This window comes from Alternaria ventricosa (genome assembly GCF_023758065.1).
Source record: "Alternaria ventricosa strain BMP 2768 chromosome Unknown scaffold_18, whole genome shotgun sequence".
Classification (NCBI taxonomy): domain Eukaryota; kingdom Fungi; phylum Ascomycota; class Dothideomycetes; order Pleosporales; family Pleosporaceae; genus Alternaria; species Alternaria ventricosa.
In genome coordinates this window covers 86,288-110,006 of record NW_026055698.1, presented here as the reverse complement: position 1 = coordinate 110,006, position 23,719 = coordinate 86,288, and the positions used below count along the sequence as shown (strand labels likewise).

The window sequence follows — 23,719 nt, the reverse complement described above, 5'->3', positions numbered from 1 at the left end:
AACCGTTCTTCCTCGTCAAAATTAGGAGACCCACCGCCAACCCGTTGAGCTCTGTGAGCAGAGCCTCCACCTTCGGCTTATTCATCAAATACATGTGTCTGTTGTTCGTCAGGCTCACTAGAGAGAGCGTGTCCTGAAGAGCGAGTATTGAACGGAACGTCATAGTTTTGTGAGTGAAATAAACGTAAACCACGAATGAAATCTGAGCTATGGATGCTAGTCATGGTAGCTTGCAGCTAGGGACATGTTGTGAAGGTCTTTGGTTGCTCTACTCTTGCAAGATTTCCAAGCGCTTATCTATCACCCGTTCCCTTGTTGAACACTTCCAATGCCACTCCATCAAATGCCAATCTGTCCAATGATCCAGTCGGAGTTGGTGGAAGCATGCCACCTCTCTCTACCAGCCATGCTCGATGATCTTCTCTTCCAGAATACCCAGAGCAAGGCCGTTGAACTCTGTCATGAGGACCTTCACTTCAGGCTTCTTGACCAGTCCCATGTGTGCACTGATCGTGGCACTGACGATATCGCGGAGGCCCTTGTCTGTGTCGACGGTGGTGGAGAAGACATGGTGAGCGGCGACGGAGAACTGGTCCTTGTCCCAGAAATGCTTGCATGAACGGCTGAACTTTTCAATAGCCAGGTCTTTGAGTCCTACGACGTCGTATTTGTCCGCGTATTCGTACATCTTGGCGTGGAGGAGGAGTTGATCGACTTTGCCATTGAGCAAAGGTAGTGAAGGAACCGAAGGGTTGCATTCTTCGCAGTTGAACTTGTCACAGTAGAAAAAGCAAGTTCTATGCATTGAGCAGGTGTGATGCGGGCAGACATTAGGCTGGTTGCAATAGCTGCTGCATCCACCACATGTGTGGGGGAAGTTATAGGTGTAGCGTTCCCCTTCCGGAGAATATGTAGGGCGAGATTCCTGTACCTTTACTGATGATAGGTTTAACGTGGATCCTGTGTCGGGAAGGAACGGCTCGTACTCGCCTTCGTAGAGGTACTGAACCAGAAGCTTAACAATAGCCGATTCATCCTCAGGAAGATCAATAATATCACTCTCAGCTTCCTTAGTAGGCTATCAGTCTCTGCTCCGCTCACGTGGCTCAAACACTCACCTTCCCACCGAACTTCAGCGTGCGGGCAAAGAATTCGGCGCGCCCGCAGACGATGACCTTGTGGACGTTGAAGGTGTCACTACCAGAAGTGATGGTGAGATCGGAGTAGGCGCCTGATTCGAGGAAACTGGCAACGAGTTAGTATAACGCGGATGCAATACAAAGCTCAAAGAAAGTGAGCTTGTAATGAAACATACCCTTTGAGTGAGGTCAGTACTTGCTTCTGAGCAGCTTCCGCCATCTTGCTCGTTTGATCGTGGTCGTGGTGTCGGGCGGAGACAATCAAGGTGTAGAGAGTGATCCTTACGTGAACCTCTTTGAGCGGTCCAACTTTGTTCCGGATATATTTTGTTGCGAAATAAGGTGAAAGAGTGTCGCCTGGACTGTGTGCGTGGAAAAACTACCCGAGCGCAAAGTGTTTGCTGTGTGTGAGTGAAAGACACACTCAAAAAAGCGTGACCAGTAGCCCATGTACGGAGCTCAATGTTGAACAGAAAGCGCTGTAGAACTATACTGAAGTAGTAGTGGAGTTCCGACAAAGATTTTGTGAAATGCATCAACGTCTAACGCTGTTAAAAGAACATATAAATAACAATAACTAATTTATAACCTCGCCTCAACCGCCGTACCTTGCGAAAGAACACATGGAGAAGCGTCTGCAGACTCGCTTTCGAGGCAGCATATAGCTGTGCCGGACTGAAGCCTGAATACCTTTGAAATGCGCCACTATTGTTGGGCCAATTGAGAGACTTTTCCTTTTCCAGGAACGACTGGAAGGTCATGGTAACGAGGTTGTGGAACTGCATGCTGTGACCCAAAGGTTAGTCATTTGCACGTGGAAGGCGTGTCAAACCTTACTGTAGCAGAAGCTGTGTCGGCATGGCGGCATTCTGTGGCTGTAACGGCTCTGGAAGATCACGGAACCATTGAACCAGCATATGATGATAACGACTGGCTTGCTCAATATCAAGGTTGTTATCTCCGTCATCCTCTGGAAGAGCCTTTCTGGCTATGTCGTTCATGATGCATCGAAGCTTGGTGAGCGACAGGAATGTTTGTCCCAGGTAGATGGGAGTCTAGTAGCTTGTCAATTTGATTTATCATGAGGGGCAGGAGGGGCGTACCACATGTGTCGCAAGAGGGCATTTGACTCAAATCTCGCCAAAGAAGTCGTGTGCGTCTTCGTACGCCGGCAAGCCGTCCTCAGGTGGAAGTCGAGACAGTGGGGGCTTCATGAGGGAAAAGCATGAGAACCTGAACCTACATCAGAGGCAATCTCAAGACCACATTGGAGGCAAGGGAAGGGGCAGAAGGAGGGGGACGGGAGGAGGGGAGGAGGAGACAAGGAGAAGGAGAAATCAGGTAAGCTCATACGCTTGCTGAGAGAAGATGCCCCAGGCTGTGATGGTTCTTGAAATGCGGTCCTTCTGGTTCTTGTATTGCGCGGTCTTAGCAAATAAGTCTAGTCTATCCGCAAGCGCTAGGGCGTGTGACCACATTGTCCAACCCATTTTGTCCATGCCATTGGCGAAGTAAATCCGGCCTATGATGGTAGCTGCCTGGGCAGTCGGAAGACTACACACGGCCTGTGACTGCTCCAGCTCCCATAGCTGTCTGGTCTCAGCCATACACCGATAGCTACAGGTGTTGGGATTCCAAAACTCAGACCTCTGCTCAAGCGTACTCAAGCCGTGCTGTGGATCGTGTTAGTGTTGGCTCACGAGGAAGCGACTGAAGGAGTGAGATAAAACCTACGCAGGCAGCGCTGATAACGGCATTGACTAGGAGTGGTGAACAGTAATCAGACCGTCCAGCAGTCATGTCGTCGAGGAAGTGGTCTTTGTGGAAGCAAGGCCACAGAGGGAACTCGTACAGGAAGTAGCCTTCTAGAAGGCGGATGAGAAAGACGTCGTCATCGCTTAATGAAGTCCACTTGGACGGCCTCAGGGTGTCTGGCGCCATGCGTGGATCGTACATGCGGGCACCGGGATAGGGCACGTGGTAGATGGCGCTGTGAGTCTGCTCTTGGATGTCGGTGCCGTGATGGGCAGTCTCGTCCGACAGGGCCTTGTACAGTCTGGAGGCAAGGTAGGGATTGTCGGCAGCGTCAAACAGCGGCATCATGTCAGCAAGATAGGGAGCGGTGAACTGGTACGTCGTGTTTGGGACCAGCTTGAGCTGGACAAGCAGACTGCCATACTCAAGGAAGCGGAGGAGGGTGCGCACGTCGGTGCCGCGACGCAGCTGGCTGGGAGCGCAAATGGGCGAAGATGTGCTGGAGTAGTGCATGCTGGGCATGATGATGCACCTGGGCCTGGCCATGGTACCGCCTGGCACTGGCAGCGACGGGCCGGACCGCAGGCTGACGGTAGTTGCATGGCGTGTGCCGCTTCCGGCACTCTGAGCACTGGGGACGTTCGGTCGAGCACTGGTCGTGTCAGAGGCGTGGGTGGGTTTAGCTCGCGCACGGCCGCCGACTTACCTTGGTGATGCGGCCGCGACAAGCTTCACATGCTCCTGCGCCCACAATCCGCTGCAGACTCAACGCAGGCCGCGCCCGAGATAGAGCCGCGCGCTGGGTGAGCTGCGAGCGGGCTGGAGGCAGGTTCTCGTCCATGGGCAGTAGCTGGCTCACCTGTCAGGCCGATATGCGATTCGGGTCGTGGCCGCGCCGTCTTGAATATTGCTATTATACTGCACGTGGGTGGTGCAGGGCTCGCGGACCTCGACCTCCCTCCTCGCCTACGTACGTGCCTGCCTGCTCGTACACAACATGACGTCGCCCGCCTCGACGCCCATTGGCCACGGCACAAAGCGCCTAATAGGCGCCCTCCTCGTCTCGAAAACTACCCGATTCTGGCTTATAATGGTCAACGCGTAAAGGTTGTCTGCCGGAATGCTCCCCCGTTCCGTCACCACGACGCAGCTGCTACTCCGATAAGGACTGCACTCGTAACTCCACGCTACGACATCTAGGCGGACCGTCGTCTCCGCCTCAGTCTTTCCCTCTACCTCCGCCTCTGCGCACGTGCTTCGCCCCTTCTCCCAGCACTTGCAGGTGGTCACGTCCGAGTGAATGGACAACGGCCGCTACCCGCCCGAGGGCTCCAGCTCCAGGGAGGCAAAGGTAGCCATACCAAGAATTCCTGGCCATGGATACCAGATGCCGCCTGCCACAAGAACTCCTCGGGTCCGCACCGAAGTAGTGAGCAAGGCTGTGAGTAAACTCTCTTGTACGATTGGGCCGGTGCTGACGTCCGCTTCTAGTGCGCGCAGTGCCGTAAACGAAGTGGGCCCTTCCTCATGTCCAGATCGCACAACTTCGGCTTGCTGACTAGCCCCAGAGATCAAATGCTCTGGCCACCGTCCGCAATGTATCAACTGTCAACGGCAGGACAATGATTGTCACTACGACCTGGAGCGCAAGGACCGCCTCAAAGGGTCTGTTCATGTCTTTGTTCATCTGCTCCACATCCCCATCTGACTATCAAAAGAGCTCAACGCAAATCGCACGCCTTGACTGCACTCTTGATTGAAGTGAGCAGCCAGCTTGACGATGAGAGCAAGAAGAGAGTTGAGGATACCTTGGCATCTTTCGAAGACGACACGCCGCCTCCTCCACCAACACCTGCTCTCTCTCATGGCAAGCGCGCAAGAAGAGCTTCGTCACCTTCCCCCAATGACGATGCTCTGAGCGCCACCTCTGTAGATGGGGGAGAAGCTCACGTCTCAGCTTCAGTCGGCTCCAACGAAGATCTAGACTTCGTCCAAGAGGACATTCTCAATACGGATGAGGCAGACAACACGGGCTACATGGGTCACAATTCGCACGTTCAGTGGCTCAGAGCCCTGGAAACCAAGATCGAACAGCCCGAGGGCGAACCTGCCAACATGCCTTACGGGCCACCGGGCGTCGACGGCGACGCCTTTAACCAGCGTGCTGAAGCGCTTCGCGGGCGTCAGCAACAGAGCCATACTCGCCCTTCTCCGCACCATGACAAGTTTTCTGGCTACTACTTTTACCTTGACAAATCCAGCATCGACATCGATGTTGGTGATCCACACGTCATACCCTCTGCTGAGTCGGCTGAGAGGCTGTTCGACTACTACAAGGCAGTTGTGCACAGCCCATTCCCCATCTTAGGTGACATGTTCGAAGCTCAACTGAAAACGTACTTTGCCAAGGATCAGGGCAGTCCTACGCTGGTCGTCTGCCCAAAGTGGAAGGCTGTTATGAACCTCGTATTCGCTATTGGTGCACGCTATTCTCATCTCATCGGCGCCGAATGGCAAGCCGACGATCGTGATCACCTAGTGTATATGTGGAGAGCAATCCATTTATTGCAGCTCCAAAGCATTGATACTCTCGTTGCGCAGCCAGATCAAGCGCTGATTCAGGTAAGATCCATTGAATTTGGACCCAACATCTTTTGACCCATGTCTAGGCATTTGGGCTTCTGTCTTTCTACTACTTGACAATAGGTCATGTTAGCAGGTACGTCGTGCTTCGGATGAACGAAGGCACATTCACCTTTGTAGCCTGCAAGTATGCTAACAAGGACGTTGCAGAGCTTGGTACATGATTGGCATCGCCCTTCGACACGCACAGGCCGCAGGCTTGCACCTCAGACACGAAGACCCTTCCATGTCTCCCAAGAGAAAGAAGGCCCTGGCCCAGATTTGGTGGTCACTTTACTCCATCGAATGTGTTCTTACTTGCATAACTGGGCGCCCACGCACTGTAAGCGCTATTGACTGTACTGTACCGCCACCAGGCGCAAAGGGTACAGAACTGGATTCATCATCTCGTGAAACCACCACATCAGCTGCAATCAGACAGGCATCTGAGTCTTCTGCTGGCGAGTCCATGATCAAAACCAGCGTAGATCCGTTTGACGTAGCCTACGTTAGGATTGATATCCTCATGGACAAGATCTTGTCTGGCTTGTATTCCGCACAAAAGTCTGCCAAGTCCTGGAAGGCTGCTCAAAAGGAGATTGCTTCGCTGTCTGACGATTTAGAAGCCTGGGCCTTGCATTCCCTGGTTCGGGGTCCAGCAACAGCGACCGCTGCCACTTCAGAGAGCAACCTGAGCCGAGAGCAGGTGCAGCTCTACATCTATTACCACAACGCCAAAATTTACATCACCCGGCCCTGTCTATGCCGGCTAGACCTGCGCATAAAGGGCCAGAGCGAACAGTCGACTCGATTCAACCAGAAATCTGCTGAGGCCTGCATAGGTGCAGCTCTAGATCTCACTTCCATGTTGCCAGATCCTCCCAACCCTGCATGGTTTTACGGACACGGTCCGTGGTGGTGTGCTGTTCATATAAGTAAGAACCTCACACATTGCGATATGGGGCTTGGCTAACCACTCCTATAGTCATGCAAGCCCTTACGGTCTTACTTCTCGAGTTGTCATTGGACGGCATACACTTAACGGTCGAAAAGTCACACATTACAGCCTGCATCGATAAGCTCATACGATGGTTGAATTCGATGAAACCCGTCGACGCAGTCAGCGAGAACGCATACAACATTATCGCCAGAGTCATGAATAAGCAGACCAAAGAAGAGGCGGCCCGTCGTCGACTACCACAGCCACAAATAACGGATCAGCACCAAAAACAACAAGATATAGAGCATATGACTTTTGAATCACAGCAGCGATATCAGCCGTACAGTCAACCTCTTACGTTGCAGCAGTCAGATGTTGCATGGCCAAGCGCTGACCCATTCAATAGCAACATCTACTCGCAGTACAACACAGGCAACTTCTATCTCTACGACGCTCCTGGGGGCGATTATCTGAACGATCCCACCGCTGGGCTAACAGACTATGGCCAGCCACTAAGTCTGTTCTATGGAAATCCCTACGAGTCGACTTTCGATCAGTGGGAATGGGATGCAGCGGCTTTTCAGGATCCAGACCAGCCATCAGGTCTCGGTCAAGATCAAAGCGGATACCAAGGGGGTCAAGGTTATCCAGGGTATGAAGGGTACGATCCTGGTGGTGGCTAAGAGTGTCGCGTACACTTGCCAGCACTATGGATGCAAGAGATATGAACATCGCGCCTCTGGGCACATTCGTTCAGAACAAAATAGAGAGAGATAGAGACAGCGACATGTCTGAGCAATCAGCAACTGTAGTTTCTTTGTACAACACCAAAAAAGCGTGTAGTATACCACACAAATGTTATACATACTACTGTACCAGGCTTACTTCCCTCCCGCAACCATTGAGTGTGTCACGATGTTGGTGCCGTTTTATTCATTAACCCAAGTGTCCTTGCTTATAAAGATGGTCTCAGGAGATTTGTCGCCTTTAATGTTCGTTCACTTTCGTCCCAGCAGAATAGACAGAATGTTCAATGCCAGAATGGTGCTTTGTAACCGTATATACAAGTCTGATGGTGAAAATTCGAGCTTGCACAATACGTTGGTAACAATAGGCGGTCTAGACCTCACAAGCTTCCACATTGAACATGCCCTCAACAACCGGACAGTCCTTTCCATATCGCTCCAGCGCATCCCTTACTGCATCCTCCAAGTGAATAGTCTCCACACCAACGAGCTCATTCTGAACAGTTCGCTTCAATTCCTCGGCATGACCTTCGTCATCGCCCTCGTAGAACTGGTTACACGCGCCCAACCCCTTCATCGCTTTACCCATCTGCGCTTTCTCTTCCTCTCGCTCACCGCCTTGCTTCCACTTCTCCAACACGATTAAAGCGTTTCGGTGGATCTTGTCCACGTCGACGTGCGAGACGGTGAAGGTGGTGTCGAGGAGCTTTTCAAGGGTGCGCAATAGGGTGTTTTGCGTGACGGTAGAAGAAGGGGTGATGGGATCGAGTAGGATGGGGCGGTTGAGGATGGGGTCGGGGTTGTGGAGCATGTTTCCTGCTGCGAGACCCATTGTGGGTAGGGGCGTCCAGTGTAAGGGTTGGTTTCCGGAGCCGTAGATGCGGGCGTGGCGGTTGGGTATGTCTGGTCATCATATGTTAGCGCGATGGTGATGGTTTGGAGTTGATGGGGAGAAGATTACCAAAGCCTGCGGGGCCTTTCATCAACCCTAGTATATGCTGATCAGTATCACGCTTCAAGTCGAATAGTTAGAGGAATTACATACACATATCAAAAAACGGCCCACCATTCAAACTCGTCCACCCCATCTTCCCCTCCCTCCCCAATCCCTCCAGATACTCTCTAATCCTACATTTACCACCCACAAAAGCTTCCGGTAACCTTCTAAACGCCTCTCGCGTGATCTCCCCAACGAATTCATTAGCGAAGAAGAGCTTGACACCTGCAGCGACCGCCGCGTCGATGATGAGTTTGGATGGCTCGTAATGCGTGGCTCCGCCTGTGATGCAGTTTACTACTGCGTCTTGGTTCTCGAATGCGGCTTGGAGAGAGGAGAAAGATGTGTAGTCGACTGTGCGGTGGGTGATGGTTGGAGGTGGTGTGTAGGATGATGTTGGGCGCGTTATGCCTGTGATGGTGAAGCGGGGTTTGTCTTTGAGGAGTTCGGTTATTATGGCGTTTCCGACGTTGCCTCCTGGCTGTTGTATGTGTTAGTGGGGAGTCTTGTAGAACAGTTCGGGCGAGTAGGCACACCCCGAGGATTGCGATATTCTTCAGTTCCATTTCGATGTTTTGTTTGCGATGTGTATGGGAGGATGTGAGGTACTTGATGCTGGGTTTCAATGATGAACTTCGATACTACATTCCATGAGACTACAGAATCTTATATAAATATCTGTGCAATGTGAAGTACTTGGCCAAAAGCCACCAAAGCTTCCAAAATAGACGCCATGAATGCATGGATACATGCATTTTGCTGGTTTCGTACGTTTCTGAGGTTCTTGGAAGCCAGGCTGAAGTAGGCAGCCATTTGTATGTTTGCCTTGTAGCTGCCTGATCTTGAAGGCGTTCCGCGTGAGTCTGGAAGCTGCATCCTTCGGCTCGGGAGATGGCAGACCACCGACCTGTCAAAACGACGTTTGATTTGATCGGGATTAGTGCGAACGAAAGAGGCTAGCTCACTCACGTGCTTTGTCGGCGTTTGAACTCGCACAAGCTGGCAAGGTCAAATGCCGAGCGCATTCCCTACTCGTCATCATTGAACGCGAAGCAGTCGCGTAATCAAAGCGTGGTAGAACAAAGCAAATAGAAGCGTCTCTACTGCGTGGAGGTTTGGGCAGATATTTGTTCCTGTTGTCGGATATTATCATTGCTGCACATGTTTTGGAAGTGACGATGGCGGGGCAGCCGAGGCCGTGATGGTGGGGTTGCATCATCTCACTCAATACACAGATATTTGTAGCAACACAATAGTTAGGATAGCAAAATGGCATGCTGCCAATTGAGCGGAGTAAATTACTACGCTCGATGTCGCGATCAGATATGTTCGGTCCGAGATAGGCCGCGTTAAGCAGCGCCGTTGGTGGATCTGGCAGCACGTAATAAAAGGTTACCAAACGCCGCTGCGCTCAAGATAACATTAACCGGCAACTCTTTCGTCTCGACCCCTCCATTCTACCAGAGTACTCAATCGCCCTTCAAACTCCTTCGCATATCGCCTATCCACCATGTCGCAACGAGCAGCACTTCTTATCGGCAAGCTATCACATGCCCAAAAAGAATGGCAGCAGGTTTCGCAAGTAGCATCGAAGCTGCACGAGTACCCCGATGGTAACCGAGAAGACTTCATCTCAAAGTGCAAGAGCGGTGAATTTGACGGCATCTATGCTCTCTACCGAAGCAACGACTCAAACCCGATTACCGGAGATTTCAACGCGGAACTGCTTGACGCTCTCCCCAAGAGCCTGAAGTACGTTTGCCACAACGGAGCGGGATACAACAACATCGATGTCGCAGCATGCACAAAGAAGGGAATATCGGTTTCGAGCACGCCGATAGCGGTCAACGACGCGACGGCAGACGTTGCCATTTGGCTTATGCTCGGCGCGCTGCGGAATATCAAGCAGGCATACATGGCAGTCAACAACGGTTTGTATCTCCAGTTTCTCGACATATAGTTACTAACTCATTTCACAGGCAAATGGCGCGGTAACTTCTCCCTCGGTCACGACCCTAAGAACAAGACACTCGGTATCCTAGGCATGGGCGGCATCGGCTCGGCAGTCGCACATCGCGCAAAGGCATTCGGCATGAAGATACAATACCACAACCGCAACCAACTGCCGCCCAACGAGGAGAACGGCGCGAAGTACGTGAGCTTCGAGGAACTGCTCAAGACATCCGATGTGCTCAGTTTGAACTTGGCGCTCAACCCGTCGACTACGCACATAATTGGCAAGGAGCAGTTCAACACAATGAAGGATGGAGTGATAATCGTCAACACTGCACGAGGTGCATTGATCGATGAGGCCGCTTTGGTGGACGCGCTGAAGAGCGGCAAGGTCTGGACGTGTGGACTGGATGTGTTTGAGGAGGAGCCGAAGATCCACCCTGGACTGCTGGAATGCGAGAGGGCGGTGTTGCTGCCTCACGTTGGAACCGGCACATACGAGACACAGGTGAGTAACGCTGTCTAAACCCATTGATTGCGATTGTAGTAGAACTAACGTCTTCCAGCGCGACATGGAGATATTGGTCTTGGATAACTTGAAGTCCGCTATCCAGAGCGATAAGCTGTTGACGCAAGTACCCGAACAGAAGGGCAAGGCAAACTTGTGATTGATCGTCTGGACGATCGGTCTTCGAATTGGAAACATCTGTGCTCGAATGGGTAATGAAGAAATGATAACAATTGGCATACAACAATTCATCTGCATCAAAGTGATCTTGACATGGTTATATCTACAAAGCCTTGCGTATCGCCGCTCCATGTTCCGGACTTACTGTTCATCAGGCCGTATGTCGGCTTAGGGGCCAAATGAGAGAGCATCGGAGCCGGCGACTTGGCTCGGCATATGGATTGCTTAGTGGCCAAGCCAATGAGAAGCTTGTCGCAATTTCAATCGCCTAGCTTCCGTGCGGAGGCACGATGTGGAGGAGGAAAACCTGGGGTCGGTCTTTGAAGGGATGTGGAGAAGAAGGGGAACTGCAAGAGTAAAATCTGGAGTCGGTCTTTGCATCGTGAGAATATCGCACGTTCGAGAAATCATCGGCTGCTGTTTAGGTTCTTCACATGCACAAGACGAGCTCACCGCCCGTACAGTAAGCAACGCTAAGCATGGGCCTAGTCTGGCACCCGACATCTTCGCACGTGAACACATCCGCACACTGGATTCCTTCAGAAACTGCATCAGCACTGCACAAGCAGCGATTCATCCCGTCCGTTAGCCCTGCAGCCGTTTGACTCGTCTCCTCACACTGCAGCCGTAGGATTCACAGCAAGAGCCTCAACACAATCGCAGCAACGGCGTTTGAATGGAAGGATAATTACCATCCGCCATGCCGACCCACCAGCTATGGGGCCCTCCGCCCTGTGACTGGCACATCTGGAGTCCCCACGATACGTCCCCACGTCATATCCCCGACTTTCGCATTGCACTATGCCGACAGCCAAGCCAAATAGGCTTCGCCTTTTGCCTGCGGGTTTTGGCTTCGGAGTTTGGCTAGCTGGGCGCTGCGAGGCTGGTGCTGGCTGCTGGGGGAAACTGACGATATATAGTCGGATGCTTGCCGCGATGTTACCTTACCTAGGTACTACATTGATCGACATCACTGTCTCTTTGACCGCTCGTCGCATCGCCATCGCCATCACATTCGCGTGAGGGCTTTTCTTCTGTCCTATTTGGCTAATTTTGCGACGCGCTGCCATCATGGCCAAGCTCAACATGTCCGAGGTGTGGGCGGACATCAAGACGTACCGTCGCGCCTATGTACTCACCGCTGTGGCTTCCTTTGGTGGAATGCTGTTCGGTTGGGACACGGGTCTTATCGGAGGTATGTGTGCGCATTCGCACGTGCAATGATCATGGCTAACGCGCTTGTAGGTGTATTGACCATGGACGCGTTCCAGCACTCATTCGCCCTAGATAAGGACAGCAAAGACTTTGCCAATCTGCAGGGAAACATCGTGTCTGTCCTTCAGGCGGGGTGTTTCTTTGGCGCATTGTCTAGTTTCTACGTCTCAAATACATTTGGGCGGAAATGGGCTCTGATCATTGCGGACGTCATTTTCATCATTGGCTCTTTGATTCAAACCTTATGCGGAATTGGCACGACAAGTCTTACACAGCTTTACATTGGACGCGTCATTGGCGGTTTCGGCGTTGGACTGATTTCAGCGGTCGTCCCTACCTACATTGGAGAAAATGCGCCAAGGGCCATCCGAGGACGTTGTATTGGATGCATGGTATGACCTGTCAATGCTGCTTTTTTGGAACCGACCCACTAACGCTAACAGCAACTCTTCAACGTGACTGGTATTTGTCTGTCCTTTTTCGTAAACTACGGCATATCGCTCGACATCACTAGCCCCACAGACGCGACAAAATGGCGTGTACCATTTGCCCTCCAGATGCTTCCCGGCGCCTTCCTGCTTGTGGGCATGCTCTTCATGAATGAGTCTCCCCGCTGGCTCGTCGAGAAGAACAAGCTTAGCCAAGCCGCCAAAGCTTTGGCCCACGTCCGCGGCAAGAGCGTCGAGGACCCTGAGGTGGTGCAGGAGCTAGACGAGATTATTGCGGACTTTAACGGCCATGAGAAGATGCCAATGATGGCTCAGCTCAGGGCTGCCTGCTCGAGCAAGAAGATGCTGTACCGCTCAAGCTTTGTTGTGATTCTCATGTTCTGGCAACAGTGGACCGGTAAGGAGTTCCGACATGCAATCTGCAGTTGAGGCATATACTGACGTGGTGATTAGGGACCAACTCGATCAACTACTATGCGCCGCAAATCTTCAAGCAGATTGGCCTTACTGGCAACTCTTCCGGGCTATTCGTACGTGTTTTGTATTGACTGCATGTGAGCCAGACTAACATGCAACTAGGCAACTGGAGTATACGGTATCGTCAAGATCGTCGTTACCGCGATTGGCTTGATGGCCTTCACCGAGCAACTCGGAAGGAAGTGGTCGTTGATCCTCGGCTCGATGGGCCAAGCCTTTGCGATGTACTACATTGGCGTCAACCAGGCAGTCCACCCACCCACAGGTGAGCTGGATGGCAACGCAATCTTCGCCATCATGTGCGTCTATCTCTTCGTCGTGTTCTACTCGTTCGGGTGGGGACCGATCCCATTCGTGCTGGCATCGGAGTGCAGTCCTAACCATGTGCGATCTCTGCTCATGGCGGCCTCGTTGATGACGCAGTGGCTCTTTAACTTTGTCATCGCAAAGATTACGCCCCTGATGCTGGACAACATTACGTACGGAACGTTTCTTTTATTCGGCTCGCTGTGCATTGTCATGGGTATCTGGACAGTGTTCTGCGTGCCCGAGACGAAGGGAGTGCGCCTGGAGTCCATCGGCGAGCTGTTCGAGGGCAACATCATCAGGGGTTGCATTCAGGATACGGTGCCGAGCAAGTCGCGGGCGAAGCAGCTCAGGCACCATCACGCCACGGACGATGCCGACTCGACCAAAAGCGGCGTGGGCAAGGCTTCGCGGGTTGAGCAGATCGAGGATGTGTAGAGCATCGGGCGGGAGGAGGCGATGGCAAAAAGCAAGAGCAGCCAATGTTCAGTGCTTACGTTGCGGCGCGTCCGGCGGATTAGTACCGCGAGGAAGATTCGGTAGCTGAGAAATGCCGGCCGTATATGTGTAGCTAGACCAATCGATCGCGAACACTCGACTACACTGTGCATCAGGATCTGTACGACGTGTTCATACAGCGAAGATCGTGAACGGAACGAGGAGCTGAGTCGGCCCGGGCAGGGCAGTCGCACCGGACGAGTCACGAGGCCATGGCGGACCTGGCGGTCAAGTTGGGTATCACAGGGCTATCCCGAGCTAGCGGGGTCAGTTGGGCGGCGGAAGACGTCTGTAACAGCTAGAGAGGGCAGCTAGGCGGCGGGGCGACGTTGTTGACAGGTCGAGCGCGCATGGCTGACGTGCCTGTGGCAGCAGTGGGCACCTGGGCAGAGTGAAGCGTCGAGGTGGAACGTGGTAAATCCTCTGCAGCACCAGTAGCTAGTCTGAAATCTGTTCTATCAACTGGTAGGAGGAGCGGACCCTGTTTCTGTGCGGCGAGAGATGCCGGCACCTCAGTGGCTGAGTCGTGCAGGGTCGACGGGCCCAAGCGAGGGCGATGACATAGGCAATCTGACGCTCTCCACGCACCCTCGAAACCAGGCGGGCGGCGGCCTGGGCACGCTCTCTGTACCCGACCGAATCCTCACCCTCCTGCTGTCTATCCTTACTGTCCATCTCGTGTCGCGCGCTGCACCCCATCGCTCCCATCGCCGTGTGCACATCGGCCGTTAGCCCCCCACCGCGCTTGTCCGCCTCATTCGCTGCCTCGCGGTCCCACCACGAGAGCCCATAGCATTCTGCTGGGCACACCCTGGGAGCCGCCTGCAAATATCACGTTGATTTTACACCGTGCCAGTACCCCCGCCCCCTGTCACCACTCACGCCAGGGAACTTGGGCTATCCTACAACCATCGGGCAACCTGTTCGCGCTGCTAGTCGTCGAACCCTACTTGGCTGAGCCCACCGGCTGCATCCTCGCTGTCCAAACGCCCTTATGTACGTCGAGCTGCGGCTTTCTTCTTCGCCAGGCCTAATTTCTAATTCTCTTTCGTTGGTGCCATTTGCTCTTCTCTTCTTCACCACCTGCCTGCCATTTCCCTTTTTGAAACCACGGCTGGGCTGACACGATGTTGGGCAGCGTTCTCCTCCCCACTAAGCCGCCTGGCCTCAGGTCGAATACTTATTCTAGCACCGTTGCGCCGCCCCTTCCCCCACGCCGTAACTCGCTGTCCACCCAGCCCGCCGCCAAAACTGCCGCCAAAACTGCTCCGCTCCATATCAAGACCGCCATTCTGTCAGGCGGCATGGACACGCGCTACAACCGCCCCTCGTCCCCGCGAGGCCGCTACTCCAACCCCGCCAGGTCCTCGACGGGCACCTTCGCCGACCCCTATTACACCTCGTCCTACTATGGCCGTCCCAGCTCGCCGCGCTCCAGCGTCGACCGCATTGGAACCTCCCACACCTCGCACGCCTCGCACCACACACCCTACTACACGCCCAGCCCTACGACCTCTTCCCACGCGAGCAGCACCAAGTACGACTCGTACACCGGACGCCCACGGCGGAACACCAACGACCTGACCCGCCCCAATGTGAGCACCAGCGCCCTGCCTCAGACTTCGCTGCCACTCCGCACCCCGTACTCGTCCCACACCCACACCGAACGACCACGGAGCCCTCTGACCCCCTCCTACCATGCCAAGGCATCCGACACCTACATCACTCCCGCCGCTTCACGAGGCCATAAGAAGGTCTATAGCGTCGACGACAGCAGCCACCTGACAAAGCTCGTTGCTGAGGTCGAGCCCGCACGCCACCGGGATCATGCAGACCGGGGTTACAGTATCACAAGTGGCGGCCGCAGCTACCACGACAGCAGCAAGCCCCCGTCGCGCCTTGCCGACCTGAGCAACAGCGATGGCTACTCCTACACGGACCCCGCGAGCATGTACCGTGACACAGAGCCAGCCTGGCGGAGGCCACGTGCTGGCAGCTTGGAACGTGGCTCTCGCCCCACCAGCATGATTGCGGATCGCCCCTCTCGTGCTTCCACTCGCGACCTTGGTCCTCCCCCGTCCACACGTGGCTTCGACAAGATCAACAGCGTCCCGCGGCCCCACGGCAGATCATCCTCGATTGAACGGGGGGCACGCGAAATTCCCAAGTACGATCCCTACCCTGACTCAAGCCTCGCACGATCCTCTTCCTCTCGCACCTCTCGCGCTCCTGCCGCTATTCATCAGGAGCCCCGCCGAGACGCTTACCGCGATGACTACGAGCGCCCGAGCCGTGGTGTTGAGAACAAGCGCCACAGCACCGCCTTTGAGGACCGCGAAGTGACCAGCCGTGGCTTCGGCATTGCACCAGGCCCCCCAAGCCTCGCACACGACCACCACGCTCTGGACCGACAGCCTCTGTACCCTCCTGCTGAGCCTCCTCGACCCAGGCCACAGGAGCCTAGCAGCCACTACTACCAGCCAGACCGCGCCGAGGCACGCATGCCTGAACCTCGCTCCTCCCGTGATAGGGATGTTGCTCCACCACAGGACTACGAGAAGCGCCCCCGTGAGCGAGAGAGCGGCCGAGAAGAAAAAGGTGGCTTGGTCCAAACCATCACTGGTGCAGCAGCAGGCGTAGCAGCGACCTTGGCCGGCGCTGGTTACATGAAGAAGTCCCGTGACAAGGACCGTGGTAGCGACCGAGACTCATCAGGAGAGCGTGAGCGTGAGCGTCGGAAGGAATACGATGAGCGTGACAAGCGAGACCGTCCTGACGAGCGACGAGAGAGGAAATCCGAAGGCCGCCGCAACTCGCTCGTGCCGCCTCCACCGCCCCCGGCCGCTGCCCCAGCCGCTGCTCCCGCAGCGATCGCAGCTCCCGACTACCCTCCGATGCAGCCCGATTACATCCCTCAGCCTCGCGAGCGTCGATACGAAGATGATGAGAGGGAGAAGGTGCCTTCTCGCAAGGCGCCTGCACTGTCTACTGCGGGAAGCGACGAGGAGCGCCCACGCCACTACGTTGATCGCGAACCCGAACGCCGGAGGGACCCCGCACCTCAGGAAGCCGCTCTGGACCCTGACGAGGAATACCGACGACGCATCCAGCAAGAAGCAGAGCGTGCTAGCCGCAGCACTCGCGACAAGGACAGCGACTCTGACCGCGAGAAGGAGCGACGGAGGAAGAAGGACGAGCGTGACAGGTCTCGAGGTCCCGAAGAACGCTCGCGTGCGTCTCCTCCCAGGGACCGCCCTGTGAGCACCTATGACGGAGGCATGGTGCAGGAGCCGGAGTCAATGGAGAGGGAGTCTACAGGAAAGAGCGTAGTGATTGTCGAGCCACCCAAGGAGCCCGTCGCGCCGGTCAAGGGCATCCTTCGCAAGCCAACTGAGAAGTTCCCTGAGGACCCTGAGCCTATTCGCGAGGGTGTTGCACCACACAAAGACGCATTGAAGGGCAAGGACATTCCTGTCGGAGCTCGATGGACAAGGATCGATCGTCGTCTCGTCAACCCTGAAGCCCTGGAGCAAGCCAAGGAGCGCTTCGAAGAGCGGATGGACTGTGTCATCGTGCTGCGTGTCTTGACCAAGGAAGAAATCCAGAAGCTCGCTGATCGCACCAAGAAGATCCGCGAGAGCAGAGGTACGTTGACAACGGGACTTGATTCATGATCAGTACTAACATACACGCAGAAGAGGAGTACGACCATGACCGCCGCGACCGTGACGACCGCGACAGGCGAAGCCACCGTTCCAAGGACGACAGGGATGACGAGGAGCGTGACAGTGACCGAGAGCGTCGCCACCACGACCGTGAGCGACGCCGCCGCTACGACGATGAGAGCGACCACGACGACCGCGAGCGAGAGCGAGAGCGCGAACGCGACAGGCCCAGGAAGGTTGAGATCGATGAAGGAAGGTGATTGCAATGAATAGCTTTGCGCATGGCACTCCGTGTTATCGTTCCTTTGAGAACATGTCGAGTACGCGCTTACGCTAGTTGGATTGTAGAAGAGAACGAAGGACAGAGTGAAAGTCCTTCAGGTCCGTGGAGAAGGACACAACGACGGAGAAGCCCCCACACGAGGTCGCATATCCGACCTCCCACAAATCTAAAAAGAAACATTGGAAAGACCGGAACACGACATCCTCTGCCCTTCTGGAAAGTACCTGCCTTGGCTCCCCGCCTCAACGTCGCGTTTCGAGGCGCCACCCCCGGAGTAGCAGTGCAACGGAGTACATCTTCGGCCGTTGGTCATCCACACAAGGCGGTGGCAGGGTCAGGCGCAAACGCAACCGCATTCGCAGAGTACTGGATTGGTTATGAAAGTACATGGCACTCTTTTGTTGTTCAATGTTGTTTGGCGCTTGGCTGGCGTTTAAGGGGAGGTTCTCTGTTCACTTTCGTTACGCATAGCGACGGGGATGGCATAGCATAGCATGGCGAAGAGTGAGCGAGCGAGCGAGAACCTTCTTGTACAATAACTCGCATTTACGTCTCCTTTCGAATACCTATGCGATTTGATACGTTCATATGACCATCTACATATGTCGTTGTTGCCGTGATGTTTGTACACGGGGCACATTCCTGCTTCTTCACTGCTCAAAGAATCACGTGGAATCAAAGCAAACACAGCGCACTCTCAAGTATCCACAGATCCATAACATAAAATACATTTCTACATTCAACTACCTACCCATCCCCCCCTTCACTTCTTACTCGGATTCGGACTAACCGTCCCCTCAGGAAACTTGCGAAAGATATCCGCAATATGATCAATCGGCGCCGCAAGCATACCCATGGGGCCCTCGAAATAAGGGTTCTCGCCCGCACTCGGATGGGCTCTCGACGGCACAAACATCTTTGTCCTCCCAAAGTTCTTGGCTAGCGACTCTGAGTTTCCGCGGTTTTCAGATGAGGATAGCGCGGCTTCGAGGGCGGGGAGATCGGAGCCTTCTTCTTCGGCAATGTGCACCGAGAGGAGGGACCATATTTTTTTGAGCTGCGGGATGTAGGTTGAGGATGCGGGGGACGTGTTTTGGAAGGCTTTGAGGAGGGTTTTCACCTGTGCGTGTGTTGTTAGTCGGGTTATGTGAAGTGGCATGGGAGGAGTGATATGTACCTCATGGTGCTGTTGCCTGTCTGATTCCGCATGCTGCTTTCCCTTCTCACCCATGTGCTTCTCCATGGCTGGGTAGACAAGCAGTTCCTCGGCGACGGAGTGTCGGGCTAGTTCCCATGTGAATTGATTGCCGTAGCGGGTTGCATGGTCGATGTCGTCGGGGTTGTTGATGATTTCCTTGTAGTAGGTTTCTAGCTCGCGGTGGTCCTTGGTGATGGCTTCTGAGATGGTTGAATTGAGGGCTACCTGCGTGCGGAGGTAGGCTGGTCTGGCGGCGATGCGGAGTGTCTGTGGCCGGAAGGTGGCTCGGGTGAGTGGTGATGCGATGGCACGAGGAGCGAACATTGTGATTGTGTGAGATGGTTATTGAGAGTTGGATTAGGATTGAGGAATTGTATCAAGCTCGCTCTTGGAGCATGTCGCGAGCTTTTGTTTTGCATGGCTGTTGACACGATGATACGTCATTCCTTCGCCAGAGGCGCGCTCCTGCACCGTCAGCCCAGGTGTTTGTGCTTTTGACATTTGCGCGCAACTCGTCGGTGATGTCGCACAGTGTATTGGATGACGATTACCTGCTGCATGATTGGACTGGAAGCAGTGCCCGCACGCCGCGTGTCTGGTACCGATAATTGTGCAAAAGGTGGAGTAGCGTTCCGCGGAGCGACGTTTTGATGATGCACGATGCAGTGGATCGGAAACGTCACATTGCCACCATGCCGGAACATGCGAAAGTCTAGAATTCCCATGCCCCTCCTACCCACCACGCTCCACAGCATCCGCGGACTGCAACTGCCACGGCGAATGAGCGACCGAGTATTAGTTTTATCTTTCCGAAAAAGGTCATGCCTACTGAAAGCGAGATTGGATAAACAAATATTGACAGCATCTAATCCACTCAGGTCGTCGATACTTGCTGCACTAAGCCTCGAAGCACCAATCCAGCTGTCGACTGTCCCTGCACGTGAATTCGTGGCATCCTACCCCTCTTCTCTACGCGTCAGAGACGCATCAACGTGACAAAATACAAAATACCCGCAACAGCCGTCGCCCATGTACGCAGCAATGGCGTGCCCTCGAAGGTGCCCCCCTCTTAAACCCGCGCCCGCTGTTGCTTCTTCATGGAGATTCCCACATCTTTACCACGCAAATTGACCGCAGCCATGTCGACCGGTGCGAACGCTTCCCAGAATGATCCTATGCAACACCCCCTCGAGGCCATCTCTCAGGGTATCCAAAGCGCTACTGGAGAGAAACGTGCGCCTAGGCAGAGCCACATGGGCTCGGCAAACGAGGGACCTGCCGATATAGCTGCAAAGATTACCGGCGCAGTTCAAGGCGGAAAGCGTGAGGATGATGGCCCTTACTTTACCTCTAATGAAGGTATCCCGTGGATTGACCCGTAAGTTCGCGAGTACCTGCACGCCCTAGAGACGCAGTTGTTAACGTCTCTTAGGGCGCACAGCAAGACTATCGGTGGAATCCCCGTGGCCAGCGATGTGTTCCTCTTCCAGAAGCAGCAGACGTTCAACCGTTCCAAGAACCTTGAGCGTATGGTGCACCCTTGCGGTTCCGGCGCGTTTGGATACTTTGAGTGCACCAAGAAGGTTGACGCTCTTACGGTACGTCTGTCTTGATCATCTCATGACTGCCAAACCTGACTTCTCCTAGAAAGCCAACTTCCTCTCCAGTGTAGGCGAAAAGACTCCCATCTTCATCCGCTTCTCGACGGTCACGGTCGGTCGCGAATACCCCGACGAAGCCCGCAACCCCCGCGGCTTCGCCATCAAGTTTTACACCATGGAGGGCAACTACGATATCGTCGGCCTCAACTTCCCCATCTTCTTCTGCCGCGACCCTATTCAAGGCCCAGACGTAATCCGTTCGCAAGCTCGTAACCCTAGGAACTTCCTTCCTGATTACGATGCCATCTTCGATCTGCTGGCAAACACACCCGAGAGCAACCATGCCGGTCTCATGTTCTTCAGTGACCACGGCACCCCCGTTGGCTGGCGCTTCAACCACGGCTACGGTTGTCATACCTTCAAGTGGGTCAATGCTCAAGGCAAATTCGTCTACATCAAGTACCACTTCATTGCCAAGCACGGCCAGAAGCAGTTCACCCAGCAAGAAGCGACACAGATGTGCGGTGAAGACCCAGACTACTCCAAGCGCGACCTGTGGGAGACCATTGAGAAGGGCGAGGAGATCGAATGGACCGCCATGGTACAAGTCATGGAGCCTGAGGACGCTGATCCCGAGAAGCTTGGCTTCGATCCCTTCGATGTCACCAAGGTCTGGCCGCGCAAGCAGTTCCCCATGCAGGAGTTTGGCCGTCTCGTGCTGAACAAGAACCCTGAGAACTACCACCGCGACGTTGAGCAGGCTGCCTTCTCGCCAGGCAGCATGGTCCCTGGTATCGAAGACTCTCCCGACCCATTGCTCCAGTTCCGCATGTTCTTCTACCGCGATGCGCAGTACCACCGCATTGGAGTAAACCTCCACCAGATTCCTGTCAATTGCCCCTTCATGTCGAAGTCTTTCGCGCCTCTCCAGTTCGATGGCCAGATGCGTGTCGATGCCAACCACGCTGGAAACAAGCAATACAACCCCAACAGCTTCGCACACAAGTTCCGCCCTGACGTTGCTGAGGCGCCGTACCAGGTCTCGGACAATGTGATGAGCCGCAAGAGCCACTACTGGCATGAGGCGAAGAAGAACGAGTACGACCAAGCCAAGGAGCTGTGGAGCAGGGTCATGTCGCCTGAGAGGAGGCAACACACCATCACCAACACCTTCAACATGCTCAAGTTTGTCAAGTACGCTGACATCCAGGTAAGTCTTTGCCCTGCCTCCTTCCATAGTACCACCAGTGCTAATACCCTGCTAGAAGAAGTACCTCGCGCAAGTGTACAACATCGGTCCCGACTATGCTCAAGGCATCTACGACCTCCTTGCAAGCTCTGACTCCAAGCCGGAATTCCCCTTCGCAGAAGTCGAGAAGCTGTCTGAGTCGGCACACGTGTGGTTCAAGGAGGAGAAGTTCCGCCCTTCGAATGGCGAGAGGCTGACTGGGTATGCGCCGAGCGGAGCGATCTACAACTGAGTTTTGGAATGACATGAATTTGAATGCTTGCGGAGATACCTAGCGCTGTAGTAGCCTATCGGCAAGAACGAATGATGACTGTTTTGGCGCAATAAGACCCGTTATTCTGGTATGAGCAGGTCCTCTGGACACCATTGCTGCAGGGTGCCTTCCCCAAAGGCGAAGTCGTTCTCGATTTGCGTGAAGAGGTATTGATCTGCTTCGTCTAGGGTCCATGACCAGGGCTTAGGGCTGGTGGCGGCGGACGCAGGGCCTTCCATATCATGTTGAGTGTTACGAATTGCGATGCTGTCGATACCTTGTTGCTGCGACGGTAGTTGCGAAGTAGTGCCGACCGAAGTAGACTGGCCAACATTCCTCGTGGCGCCTCCGTCATCCGCTTCCATAGCCAACCTCGAAGCTGTTTCTCTATCGAGATATTGGAAAAATAACTGTAACACCCAGTTGGTTACTTCCCACGTCTTCTGAAGTTCTTGCAAGCCCAGTAGACAAAGCTTGGCTCGATGCTCAGCGAGCGTGCGATTGATGCCGTTCGAGCGCCGGAAGTTCACAACATGTATACATAGTGTGTTGAAGAGGTTTGTGATGACGTGCATCTGAGCGTGCCCGATGTTGCCGTCCGGCAGCATATCCTCGACTATGCGTGAGTTGCGCGCTGCTGCCTGTAGCGCTACATTCCCGTCCGCGGATATATTGTTATTCTCGTCTACAACGAAGCTGGTGCGATGGAGCAGAATGAGTAGATTGTTGTACGCGAGATGAAGCATGCTGGCTTGGAAGTTGGGCGGGTCGCCAGCATCGCTATGCAGCTGCATGATACTTGGGAGGTCTTGCCTCCATTTGTATAGCTCGTTGCGAAGTTTGGTCCTGTCCTCGGTCGCGAGTTCCCGCCCCGGCAGATAACCGGCATCCACTACTCTGCCAAGGAAGACCGCCAGCTGCACCATACTTATCGTGTACACCGTGTACCTATGGCGGTCCTCGAGAGGAGTGGACGGCGAAAAAGCAGCAGTGAAATCCGCGGAAGACAGCGGCTCAATATCGCAATCTTTGTCGCGTATGCGGCAGGGTAGCCCTAGAGCTGATGCGCATTGTCGCTCGCGCACATAGATAGCCCACCAAAGCCTCCTCTTGACCCTCGCGCGTCCCTCATCAGTATCACCCCCGGAACGATGTAGTGCTCTTGTTTGCGAGAGACTAATAGCTGTGCCTAGCCAATGTCGTGCGTCCTTCTCCAATAGCGCACCGGCTCGCCAAAAGCTCATGAGAAACAGAGCTTGTATGACTTTTACCTTGTCAGTCTCGTACGTAGAATCGTATAGGTCTTTTGCCCTGATGTAAAAGAACCATTTCGCTCGATGACGGTTTCCCCACCCAAGAGCCTTGAGGGTAGACTCTTCGCAGTGAATAACGCCGATAAACATCATAGCTTGTAAAGACAAGGCGGAGAACGTAAAGTCTTGGTACGAGGCCCAGAAATCTTCTTCGTCTATGATTGCGAAGTGTGGGTGGAACCATTTGAAGTACGCCTGAAGGAGCTCGAGCCGGACCTCAGCGGGAGGAAACGAAAATGCTCCCTCTGCTTGTAGGATCTTCTTGCGCGCAAGACGTCGCTCGGATTCCCATTCCGGCACGAACGATTCTGCTCTTGCAGCGCTTGGAACGGCATGACGAAAACAGGACTGTCGGCGCTCTGCTGCCGCAGC

At 54.2% G+C, this 23,719-nt stretch overlaps 9 protein-coding genes across 9 annotated transcripts; 5 read left to right on the top strand and 4 right to left on the bottom strand.

Annotated features, from left to right (window-relative positions):
• Positions 1-397: 397 nt before the first annotated feature.
• Positions 398-3,407, bottom strand: J4E93_008733 (uncharacterized protein; the record flags this gene model as incomplete). Its single annotated transcript, XM_049346631.1, has 8 exons — positions 398-772; positions 932-1,065; positions 1,127-1,245; positions 1,316-1,501; positions 1,830-1,925; positions 1,977-2,194; positions 2,702-2,812; positions 2,874-3,407. 8 exons carry the CDS (start codon positions 3,405-3,407, stop codon positions 398-400), a joined length of 1,773 nt encoding a protein of 590 aa, XP_049196051.1.
• A 787-nt stretch (positions 3,408-4,194) lies between these two features.
• J4E93_008732 (uncharacterized protein) lies at positions 4,195-7,139 on the top strand (the record flags this gene model as incomplete). Its single annotated transcript, XM_049346630.1, has 7 exons — positions 4,195-4,335; positions 4,386-4,407; positions 4,463-4,559; positions 4,613-5,516; positions 5,564-5,613; positions 5,688-6,424; positions 6,502-7,139. The coding sequence occupies 7 exons, from the start codon at positions 4,195-4,197 to the stop codon at positions 7,137-7,139; spliced, it is 2,589 nt and encodes an 862-aa protein (XP_049196050.1).
• A 436-nt stretch (positions 7,140-7,575) lies between these two features.
• Positions 7,576-8,765, bottom strand: J4E93_008731 (uncharacterized protein; the record flags this gene model as incomplete). The annotated part of the gene is made up of 4 exons (XM_049346629.1): positions 7,576-8,105; positions 8,164-8,190; positions 8,248-8,680; positions 8,736-8,765. The coding sequence occupies 4 exons, from the start codon at positions 8,763-8,765 to the stop codon at positions 7,576-7,578; spliced, it is 1,020 nt and encodes a 339-aa protein (XP_049196049.1).
• Positions 8,766-9,709: 944 nt separating this feature from the next.
• Positions 9,710-10,820, top strand: J4E93_008730 (uncharacterized protein; the record flags this gene model as incomplete). The annotated part of the gene is made up of 3 exons (XM_049346628.1): positions 9,710-10,130; positions 10,179-10,660; positions 10,719-10,820. The coding sequence occupies 3 exons, from the start codon at positions 9,710-9,712 to the stop codon at positions 10,818-10,820; spliced, it is 1,005 nt and encodes a 334-aa protein (XP_049196048.1).
• Positions 10,821-11,911: 1,091 nt separating this feature from the next.
• On the top strand, positions 11,912-13,725 carry J4E93_008729 (uncharacterized protein; the record flags this gene model as incomplete). Its single annotated transcript, XM_049346627.1, has 5 exons — positions 11,912-12,035; positions 12,086-12,447; positions 12,499-12,901; positions 12,958-13,034; positions 13,084-13,725. The coding sequence occupies 5 exons, from the start codon at positions 11,912-11,914 to the stop codon at positions 13,723-13,725; spliced, it is 1,608 nt and encodes a 535-aa protein (XP_049196047.1).
• A 1,187-nt stretch (positions 13,726-14,912) lies between these two features.
• Positions 14,913-17,710, top strand: J4E93_008728 (uncharacterized protein; the record flags this gene model as incomplete). Its single annotated transcript, XM_049346626.1, has 2 exons — positions 14,913-17,430; positions 17,481-17,710. The coding sequence occupies 2 exons, from the start codon at positions 14,913-14,915 to the stop codon at positions 17,708-17,710; spliced, it is 2,748 nt and encodes a 915-aa protein (XP_049196046.1).
• Positions 17,711-18,496: 786 nt separating this feature from the next.
• On the bottom strand, positions 18,497-19,255 carry J4E93_008727 (uncharacterized protein; the record flags this gene model as incomplete). Its single annotated transcript, XM_049346625.1, has 2 exons — positions 18,497-18,853; positions 18,911-19,255. The coding sequence occupies 2 exons, from the start codon at positions 19,253-19,255 to the stop codon at positions 18,497-18,499; spliced, it is 702 nt and encodes a 233-aa protein (XP_049196045.1).
• Positions 19,256-20,028: 773 nt separating this feature from the next.
• Positions 20,029-22,013, top strand: J4E93_008726 (uncharacterized protein; the record flags this gene model as incomplete). The annotated part of the gene is made up of 4 exons (XM_049346624.1): positions 20,029-20,309; positions 20,364-20,529; positions 20,579-21,742; positions 21,798-22,013. 4 exons carry the CDS (start codon positions 20,029-20,031, stop codon positions 22,011-22,013), a joined length of 1,827 nt encoding a protein of 608 aa, XP_049196044.1.
• A 101-nt stretch (positions 22,014-22,114) lies between these two features.
• On the bottom strand, positions 22,115-23,682 carry J4E93_008725 (uncharacterized protein; the record flags this gene model as incomplete). Its single annotated transcript, XM_049346623.1, is given in 2 exon segments — positions 22,115-23,660; positions 23,678-23,682. 2 exon segments carry the CDS (start codon positions 23,680-23,682, stop codon positions 22,115-22,117), a joined length of 1,551 nt encoding a protein of 516 aa, XP_049196043.1.
• Between the last annotated feature and the right edge of the window lie 37 nt (positions 23,683-23,719).